The sequence below is a fragment of the Rhamphochromis longiceps genome, linkage group LG18 (assembly GCF_057381845.1).
Source record: "Rhamphochromis longiceps isolate RC_006_pf linkage group LG18, R_longiceps_female_GT1.1, whole genome shotgun sequence".
Lineage (NCBI taxonomy): Eukaryota > Metazoa > Chordata > Actinopteri > Cichliformes > Cichlidae > Rhamphochromis > Rhamphochromis longiceps.
Window position 1 is genome coordinate 20,102,480 of NC_140574.1, and position 10,134 is coordinate 20,112,613.

Genomic DNA, 10,134 nt, shown 5'->3' on the forward strand with positions numbered 1-10,134 from the left:
GTGGATCAGGACATTTATATCTGAAGAATGTTTCCAGCACCTTGTTGAATCTGTGCCATGAAGAATTAAGACCATTCTGAAGGCAAAGGGGGTCCAAGCCTTTACTAGCAAGGTGTGGTGATATTACCGTAAGCATGGTCAAGCCATTCTGAAATTCTAGTGTCACAGAGTTGCGTTACTCCCTCGGGTGTCTCATCTACTCTCCAGATAAAGATGCACAGTATCAACATTATGAAGAAGCTGCTGGGCTGTCCTTGAGGCCCATCATGGTCAAAATAAAGAGCACCAAACAGAGGGTGACCTCTCTATCAGGCATCAGGCTTTCTTCAGGCCTTCACCAACAGCTATGGTCCAGAATTGGAATTAATAGTAGGCCCACTTTTTATTCCAGGTCTTTATTACTGTATTTGCACAGTCAACACTGGACAAAACTGCCAAATATTAAGGGCGAAGGCCACTTTGCAAAGCTGAGTGCAAATGCTGTTAGAGCAGGCTTTTCTTTTCTTTAGTTTCTTTTACCTTTTTAAAAAATAAGAAAGCACATTAGCTTTATAACTGACCACTACTGTGTCACTAGAGAAATATTTTTCATAAGTCATTTATACTGCACATTCAAGTCCTCTCAGACCTGAGCTTGAGAGCTTCACGTTTTGACCACCAGGTGGCAGCCGTATTCAGGACTTTCTCCGGGGGGACTGCACACAAGGGAAATCTAAGCCAGGATTTTACTGTGGGAGCCTTGAAAGTTTTGGATTTTTTTTTTTTAGTAGAATAACACTTTTTTTTCTTTGTAAGAATATGGTCACATATAATATATATAATCTGTGGAGCCCTAACAACTGATTCATACATTTATTTGCAGAATGGAAATGATATGTTCCAGCCCCATCTTATATCTAATGAAATACTTTCCTAGTAAAAGGTTTTTCCTGCGTTTAAGTCTTGTTCTTCTTAACAAAGTCTCCTTTAAATTACAAAAGTCTAAAAACTTTCTTTTCTCCTTACATGCTTACTTAACTCTTTTCATAAAGTGGCTTTTTGTATATAAAGGGTTAAAACACTGTCCGGGTCACTGGCCTCCCAGCAGTCTCAGAGACTTGAGCCAAAACCAAGCGACTCTTTTTTTTATCAGCTCTTTCATTCATATTTCCTCTCAAAAAATCCACATCAATTTTTGATTGAGTTTCTGTCTGAGCAAATCATCTGGAGTTTCTCCACCAGTGCACCGCCCACGACTCCGTGACGTCGGTGCCACTATATAGCCAGGGTTCGCCTTTCGTCCACACCAGTTGGATAAAATTGAAAGAGACGGACGTACCGTGAAGACGCACTTGGCACTTTTACGGGAAAAAAAGAAGAAATATTTAAGCGAGACGGAGACACGTACGAGTCGATCGTTTATTCCGCTGTGATAAATGAGTACCGGCTGTTTCACCGCGGCTCAGCGGATTTCGTGCCACACCATGAATGCGGATTTATTTAAGCCTGCTCCGGAGCGTGGTGGACCCCAACAGACTTCTGCCCCGGCGAAAAACAGCAGGAATAAACACGATCAACCCAAACCGGAGCTGGCTCAGGTTGTGACGGATCTCAAGACGGGGAGGTCCTACATTAAAGGGAAGCTTTTGGGAAAGGTACGCGCATTTCATACATTTTTCTTCGCCCCTTTTCTCCTTTTCCATGTGTCTGTGCGTCGCTGCGTCGGTTTTGACTGAGGAGGCAGATGGATCTAGAATCTGAATTAATTAGCCGCAGTTTGGGGCTGGTTTTATTTCCCCCTCTTTCCTTTTTTGTTTTCTCTTTCTGTTTAAAATCACTATGAGCCATGTTCCAGGTGTGCTTGTGATGTGATGCGGGAATAGAGAATGACCTCGTGGTGGATGTGACCAATACCCCCCCCCCCGTTCTCCTCCTTGCTGTTCTCGTCAGTGCTGAATGAATCAGACGCAAGGTGTGCCCAGCTCCGGTGCGCACACATGCTTAGCCATAAAAAATAAATAATAAAAAAAAAATCTCCACCGATGATGAACGTTTACAGCCCCCTCTCGTATTTTAATGGCCTGCCGTTAAACCAAAGACACGCTTGTCTGACCACAGCATAATTTCTGCCCCTCATGATGATGATGATGATGCATCAGCATCGCTTTTTGAAACAGTGTCTATGGAAGCGAGTTTATCAACGTGTTGCTGGTCGTATCGATGTGCTGCAGCCAGTTTTTTTTTCCTTCCTCTGCCTGCCGCAGAGCTAGAAACGTCTCCGCCAGTTTCACGGTTAATGAATGCAGCAGCTCAGGCTGCCTCATCCTTCATGTACCCGAGCATGTGTAGTCTTGATCACATCCTGGAGAGAAGGGGAAAAAAATGTCTGTATAAGCGGCAGTAAACGCATCTGGGGGATGATGTTTTTCATCATATCTGCGCATACAAGCCAATAAAAGATGCCTGAGGCATCAGATGGATCGTTTTATGGTCATGACAATCATTTTTATGTCTTTAATCTTACCTCGATTATTGTTCCTGAAATTGTTTTGACTGCATCGCTACCTTTCCTCAGGTCAGACTTGCCTTGAGACTGAGTGTGTGGGTTTTAAACCTGCTGCTTGTGTAAATTGATCATTCTGTTTGTTTCCCCCCAAAGGGCGGCTTTGCTCGATGCTATGAGATGACAGACCTGTCCAACAACAAAATGTATGCAGTGAAGGTGATCCCACAGAGCAGGGTGTCCAAACCACACCAGAGAGACAAGGTACACGATCACCAATCTTTGTGTCTCCCGTGTCTTGCATAACTGGAAATCAATGTCTGGGTTGTTGTTTTTTCTTTTGGGACATTGAAACGTCTTCACCGATTGATGAGTTGTCATATGTTGACAGATTACGAACGAGATCGAGCTGCACAGAACGCTGTCACACAAGCATGTGGTGAAATTCTCCCACTATTTCGAGGACCAAGAAAACATCTACATCTTCCTCGAGCTGTGCAGTCGGAAGGTGAGACTTCAGAACTCTAGAACAGTCTGCGCTGCTTTGTGTTCTGCTTGCACTAACAGTATTTCTTGTATTACCCTACAGTGCTGCTTTGCACGCTATATTCAAAAGGGGTCTTGGCAGATTTTTACTGTTTTCATAGTGAATGTTAAAAAAAAAAAAAAAAAGATTTCTTTTATGCAGCTGCAGGGATGCATGTGTGTTAGCAGTGTTTGTACAGTCCCACTCACTGATGCAGGGTTGACGGTTCACTCATTGGTCTCTTTGCAGTCCCTGGCACACATTTGGAAGGCGAGACACACACTCACAGAGCCTGAAGTGCGCTATTACCTCAGACAGATCATATCCGGCCTCAAGTATCTCCACAGCAGAGGAATCCTGCACAGGGATCTCAAACTAGGTACGTGACTGAAAATGCGGCTTAACGCATACACAAAGCATCCCAGGAATCTGTGACTTTGGACGAGCATGCGTGTCATCTGTGGAATGCTGACCAGACAAATGCTTTTGTCTCTTTCAGGGAACTTTTTCATCAATGAGAACATGGAGTTGCGGCTGGGAGACTTTGGCCTCGCTGCCAAGCTGGAGACAGTTGAACAAAGAAAAAAGTAAGTTAATTGCTTAAAATGTTTATCTGCTGGAGGATACCAATGAGCTTATTGGGGCCCATAGATCATGCGACTGTAATGATGATTGTTATAATGAAACAAAGCTCTCGAAGGTCTCTCCATATTACCTTTTTTTTAAAAAATTTTTATGAGTATTTTTAGCCCCATCTCAGATGTATCTTTTAAAAATCTGACTTTTAATGCCCTATTTTAGCACAAGCACCCTCAACCTAAACCATTACATCAGTTACTAAGCATAATCTTCCTCCCACAACTTTCCTCCTGCAAGTACCTAACTAAACCGGTTTCCAACTGACAGTTGAAAGTACCGCTTAGAGCACAGTTTCAATTCCTGTTAGACAGCTTCCTGTGGAATACCAGAAGACTGAGAGTGACAGAAAAAATATTTCAAACATTACCTGTATGCCTGATGTTGAAACCAAACCAGTTTTAAATGTTTGAAGCATTACATCTTACCCATATATGGTTCTTGTTTTGTTTTTCTTAGAACAATCTGTGGGACTCCCAATTACTTGGCTCCTGAGGTGCTCAACAGACAGGGCCATGGCACAGAGTCTGACGTGTGGTCCCTCGGATGTGTCATGTGAGTCTTTTTACTTTAAGATGATTATAAGAACTATCCCGGTTTCATAGAGAGTGTGTTGGGGGGATTTTGACCTTGGCGTCACTTCGTCTCAGTCGGTCGGGAAAGTGGGGACTTTTTTTTTTTTTTTCTTCTCTAAATCACTCACTCTTGTTTTTGAGCTGACTCACTGTTGCCTTGATTGCTCTCTCACAGGTACACACTGATGTGTGGAAACCCTCCTTTTGAGACGCTCGACTTGAAAGAGACGTACAAGTGTATTAAAGAAGTTCGCTACAACCTGCCCTCCACGCTTTCCCCTGCTGCTCAGAAACTCATCTCAGGCATCCTGCAGAAGAATCCCAGTGACAGACTCACGCTGGATCAGATCCTCAACCACGAATTCTTCAAAGTATGTTGACCTTCGGGAAATTTCTTGCCAGTGTTACGAAACACAGTTGTGACATTTTTTTCTCGAGGTGAAGGAGTGTGAAAATGTCAGTGCTTGATCTGTTATCTCAACTGAGAACAGAGTGGGCATGCTCCAACCTCTTCACTTTTTCTCACTGTTTTTTTTTTTTTTTTTTTTTTTTGTTTTGTTTTTTTTTTTTTAATGCATCACCTTTGCCTCTTTCTCAGGGTTTCACTCCTGACAAACTTCCCCCCAGCAGCTGTACAATGGTGCCAGAGCTACACCCTCCCAGCCCTGCCAAGAAATTCTTCACTAAAATGGCCAAAAGCCTATTTGGAAAGAAGAAAGCAAAAGGTGAGCAAGCAGCACGAGCGATGGGGGGGGGGGTTAGTTTTTCAGATTTAGTTTTAAGAATATCCAAGAGCTGCTGTATTTATTTAAACAGTCCTGCCTTTAAACATATTTGTTGTGACTACAGTGTGTCGTGTTTTCACAGTGGAAAAAATTCCATGCGAGGACAAAGAGGACAAGGATATTTCCAAGCTGGTGTCGGGCATCGTTAAATGTTCCATCAACCGGCAGATCAGCTACAAAACAGTGGGAAACAACGAGGTACTTTTTTTCTCTCTCTCTCTTTCCTCTGTGAGAAACTTTTGACCTGGTTTACCTTAATTTGGGTAATTCCAGCCAGTTATGCACACAGTTCACATGCAATTACACCCGTTCTAAAGGCTTGGAGAAAACACAAAATGCATATTTTAATAGCATACAGCCTCCATTACATTTGAGAATTGCTTTCCATTAGCATGCTCATTTAAATAGTAAAAGTGCCCTAGAAAAAGGAACTGTTAAAGAAATGGGGTGGAAAAGATGTCTTAATTTTTAAAGATGCGTTGTTTTAAATTTGTTTTTCTTCAGAATAATGTAAGATGCATGACAAAAAAACTAGTTCAGACCAGAAGAAATGTAGCAGTCTGTTGGTGGTAGCTTTTGAAACTTGATAAGCTCTAGTAAGCTCATCTGGGTGTTTGTTCGGGTACTTTGTTATCAGAAGAATCTGAAGAAGCTTTTACTGCACACTTAGGGGTGGGGGGGGGTAAATGTTCTCTGCTCAGTAACGACATGACGTATTTGTTTTAAAAAGACTGAACAGAACCTAGAGTATATGCCACAATTGCAGGATGCTCAGTTGGCCGATCCCCAATCAGGCTCATCTAGTTTATTTATAGAGCCAAAAAGGAGCTACAGTTTTTGCTGTCATGCATGACTCTTCCTTTGTCTGTCTTAAGAAGCCTGTCCTGAGGAACCAGATTGTCATTAATAAGCGCAGATGAATATAGATTTGTACAAGTGTACTCTGAAAGTAGTGCTCATTTTAGCTTGTTTTCATGTTTGTCTGTTTGCGGCGGGAAAAAACAAACCTACTCGCGCACCACTTGTGGTAACGTGACATTAGAAACTACGTGTCAAGCTTGCAGCATGCATGCAACGTGTACAAAGGGAAACCGTGCAGCTGAAAGTAGTTCCCCCGCCTTGCAGTGGCAACGAGACGCACTGCATTTAGTCTAAGGTGTTGCAGAAATTGAATAAATGAGCTTCAGCGCTGACACAGCAAAAGTGTGCATGCAAGGATTAAAGGAGCTCATTCCCTTTATCTCTGGTTACCCTTTCGGGCATGTGACACACTGCTCTTTCACTTTGTTGCTCTTACTCATCATGTGCTAATCGCATGTTTCGTTGTTGCTCAGGTGACGTCTCCCACCGGTCAGCTGGTGAGCTCTGTGCCTCTGGAGCAGACTCCTGCTGAGGAGGAATCCAGAAAGTCCATTTCCCGGTCTTTTAAGGGCACCATGGCCAGCAGCACTGAACGTAAGTTTCTGTTTGTTATTTATGAACACACATTTGGTGTTTGTTGTGGTGGCTGATTGCAATCAGGGTTTCTAATTTTTGCTCGTTTTGGTTGGTTTTTCCCTTCAGCGTGTGAGGATGTGCTGACCCCTGCAGCTGTTGCCGACTCTGCCCTGAAAGTTCTCACAAACTGCCTGGCCACCATGCCTGCAGGTATGTTTATGCATAAGATTGTAGCTCAGCCATTATTTTTTGTTGTCCTTGTGGGATTACTTGAGTGGACCAAAGAGGAATAAAATCAAGCAAAATGTCCTTCTGCTGTTTGCCGCAATTACAAAATGCAACAGAATCATTAAATTTAACTAGCTGGATATTTTCCTTGAATCCTCAGAATTTCTGCTGACTCATTCTGCTTATTTGAGACACACCATATGTGTTAAGAGAAACATAATGTTTTGACTTTTTGAATTAAGATTATTTCACTAATCCTCATATTTATTTATTTATTTTTATTTATCTTTTTCTTCAGCCAATAGGAATCCACCCTGCCTGTCCAGTCCGCAGTCCTTCCTGTGGGTGACTAAATGGGTTGACTACTCCAACAAGTATGGCTTTGGCTACCAGCTCTCAAACCAAAACGTAGGCGTGCTCTTCAATGAGGGAACACATCTCAGTCTTTGTGACCAGCGCAAGTAAGTACTTTAAAATCAACTGATTAAGATGTCATGTCAACATTTACAGTGCTTAGAGCTTATTGTCAGTTGCTTAGTGACTAGGCTCAATGGTGTAAATGGAAAAGATGTCAAGTTCATCTTCCAATTTTTTTTAAACTTCCCCCCCCCCCCCCTTCTTCCAAACAGGACTGTCCACTACTGCTTGACCAACAACAAACACTTCAGCTTCCCTTCAAACTCTCTACCTGAGCAGCTGCGCAACCAGAAACAAATAGTTGAACTAATGGCTAACTACATGGAGGAGAACCTAATGGAGGTAGGAAAGCACCTATTAGTTTTCAGCCATTACTTAGAGTGACTGACTTGCATTTAATGACAACTGTAAGCCAGGATTTGTGCCTTCATAAACCTGTTAAAGGGCACTTGAAGAGATTATGACCTCATGCAAATGAAACTAAATAATTTCTGTCCTCCTCAGGGTGGAGATCTGCATTGTCAGGAACATGTCTCAGCTCCTCCTCCTCTGCTCCTCCAGTGGGTGAAGACTGACCATGCTCTTGTCATGCTCTTCAATAATGATACTCTACAGGTTTGTATAATTAAATTAATAAAACCAGTCATGGGACACTGAGTCTACATAACTACTTTTTCAAAGCAGCTGGATTATAATTCTCCTTTTCTTTTCTTTTTTCTTTTTTTTTAGGTTAACTTCTACACAGACCACACCAAAATCATCCTGTGCAAGTCTTCTGACGACGCCTACCTGCTCACCTATATCAGTCGGGAACGTGCCTCGTGCACGTACCTCCTCAGCATGTTGAATGAAATGGGCTGCACATCTGAGCTACGGCACCGCCTTAGATATGTGGTCCAGCTTCTCCAGCACCACACTGATGCCTGAGAGCACAGCTCAGTGCCTCCCAGGCTACCCGAGTGACAGATGCCTTAGAGGCAACCTGACTGGTTGATACAGTTTCTCAAGGCATAGCCAAGCAAGGCAATGTGTTCATATGCGTGACGGATGAAAAGGATGCTCAACGTCTCTGAGCAATATTCTTGTCTGGCTTAGTGCCTAGGCAGCTGATTTATCAAACTGACTGATTTTGATAAATGTCAAGCAGTCAGGGAGTTGCCCAAAGCAGCATCTGCCTCAAGGTGTTGTGCCTATCCAGCTAAGCCTCAAAGGTATCCACCTGGAAGCTATTGATACCTAAAATAAAGACTCATACATGGCCTGAAATGATGGATCCTTCATCGGCAGATTCCTACAAAACAAAAAAAGACAAAAAAAACAAAACAAAAAAACCCCACCCAGTTATCCTCCCTCACTCAAACGCACTGCTTCTTGTCTTGGGCCTTTCAAATCCGCCAACCCTACAGCTTTCAGCCTCCCCTGATAGCCCATCACCCAGGCATGGTATCTTAAACATTTCTCAACACTAAAATTGTCCCTTTTGCTCAGAATGGAGATAATCCTGCAGCAGAAATGCTCAGATTTCCAAAAGTATTTTAGCAGCAAGGTCTTTTACACCGTTCTCTTGCACTCCAACTGATCTTTCAGCAAAGAAGCTTTGTGAAGAGGTATGGTTTGACTAGAGAGAAAGACCCCCCCCCCCTAAACCCTCAATTGGTTCATTGTCTTTTTTTTTTTTTCTTTTTTTTTGTGGTACCATGGTGTACACTTGTTTGTTTTCAGATTTGTTTTAAAAAATGGAAAGAGCCAGCTATAGGATCACACTACAATCTTGACCTCACATGCACAAATATGCCTGGCCTTATTTGATGATGGTGATGCTTAAGTTTGGGAGTCATTGCTTCTTCTGCTCCAACATCATTTTTTTTTTTTCTTTTAAATTGCAACCAAATTTCACTGATGTGGTGCATAACAAACTACTGGGGCTGCAGGAGTAAACACAATTTTGCACTTTCTTTTTTTTTTTTTCCCTTCTGTAAATTCATCAGGCGTATAAAGCCTTTTACCACTTGTTAGCTTTTTTTTTATTTGCTTTTATCTAGATACCAAAAAGCATTTCAACTTTTCCGTTTGTTTTTAAAAAGGGAAAAAAAATGATTCAACTTTTTAAAATTCACACACAGTAGGTGAATGTGCGCTCCACACGTGCTGGGAAGCTGAACTGTTGGTTGGATAATGGGGTGGGGGAAAGGGGGGTAAAAGTGCCTTTCTGAGGGATGCCCGTTTAGTGCAATAACAGCCCTTTGTGAATGTCAAGCTGGCTACAAACAAGATTGAGATGGGTTTTACAGGTGGGATTTACTTTTGGACTTTGCACCAAGTTTAAAAGTAAGTCCAATAGCACTACACTCTCACTACCTGGTATAAGCTTTTAGAACAACTGTTAGAAGTATATATTCCAATAATATCTACTAAGGGGGAAAAAATGAAAACATTGTACTCTGTCGTACTGTACTGTACTGTAATCCTGATCGGTTTACATTGCTTTCTTGACCCAGAGTTGTATCCTAAAAACTGTGACCTGGAATGCAAGTATTATGTACATGTGTTTTCAGAAAACTCAACATTGTGAAAGCCATCTGCCAATTCAGAAGAGTCTTTATTTTTTTGGCACATAATGTCGTGTTTATTTATTTTTTATTTATACATAGTTTTTTATTTATTGTGCAAATGTTCCGGTCTTGACACAAGTAAACGTTCAATTCCGATCACTTTTTTTGTAATGTATTTTGGGGGAAAAATGGGACAAAAATAAAGTTTATTGAAAATGACTTCAGTTTATTGTTGCGTTTTTATATTGACAGTGCACTAAAGTTGAGAAATGTATGGGTTTTGTTGAAACGAATGGCATTTTTAACGAATGACTCATGTAGCAGTCATTACCAAACGCACACCTTTAATAATAATGGATTACATTTATATAGCGCTTTTCGAGACCCTCAAAGCGCTTTACAATTCCACTATTCATTCACTCTCACATTCACACACTGGTGGAGGCAGATACAGTTGTAGCCACAGCTGCCCTGACAGAAGCGAGGCTGCCACATC

The 10,134-nt window shown here is 41.9% G+C and overlaps 1 protein-coding gene across 1 annotated transcript; it reads left to right on the top strand.

Moving 5' to 3' along the window:
* The first annotated feature begins 1,299 nt into the window (after positions 1–1,299).
* Positions 1,300–9,857, top strand: plk3 (polo-like kinase 3 (Drosophila)). Its single transcript, XM_085389301.1, has 15 exons — positions 1,300–1,634; positions 2,639–2,746; positions 2,874–2,990; positions 3,258–3,387; positions 3,508–3,595; positions 4,104–4,199; positions 4,395–4,590; positions 4,818–4,944; positions 5,087–5,202; positions 6,339–6,459; positions 6,568–6,651; positions 6,968–7,130; positions 7,299–7,428; positions 7,591–7,701; positions 7,816–9,857. Exons 1-15 carry the CDS (start codon positions 1,416–1,418, stop codon positions 8,011–8,013), a joined length of 2,004 nt encoding a protein of 667 aa, XP_085245427.1. The 5' UTR covers positions 1,300–1,415; the 3' UTR covers positions 8,014–9,857.
* The last annotated feature ends 277 nt before the right edge of the window (positions 9,858–10,134 follow it).

Coding starts and splice junctions, on each gene's coding strand:
- plk3 (XM_085389301.1), top strand. CDS start 1,416: ATGAGTACCGGCTGTTTCACCGCGGCTCAGCGGATTTCGTGCCACACC. Junction 4,945..5,086: donor TGGAAAGAAGAAAGCAAAAG/GTGAGCAAGCAG, acceptor GTGTTTTCACAG/TGGAAAAAATTCCATGCGAG. Junction 6,652..6,967: donor CCTGGCCACCATGCCTGCAG/GTATGTTTATGC, acceptor CTTTTTCTTCAG/CCAATAGGAATCCACCCTGC.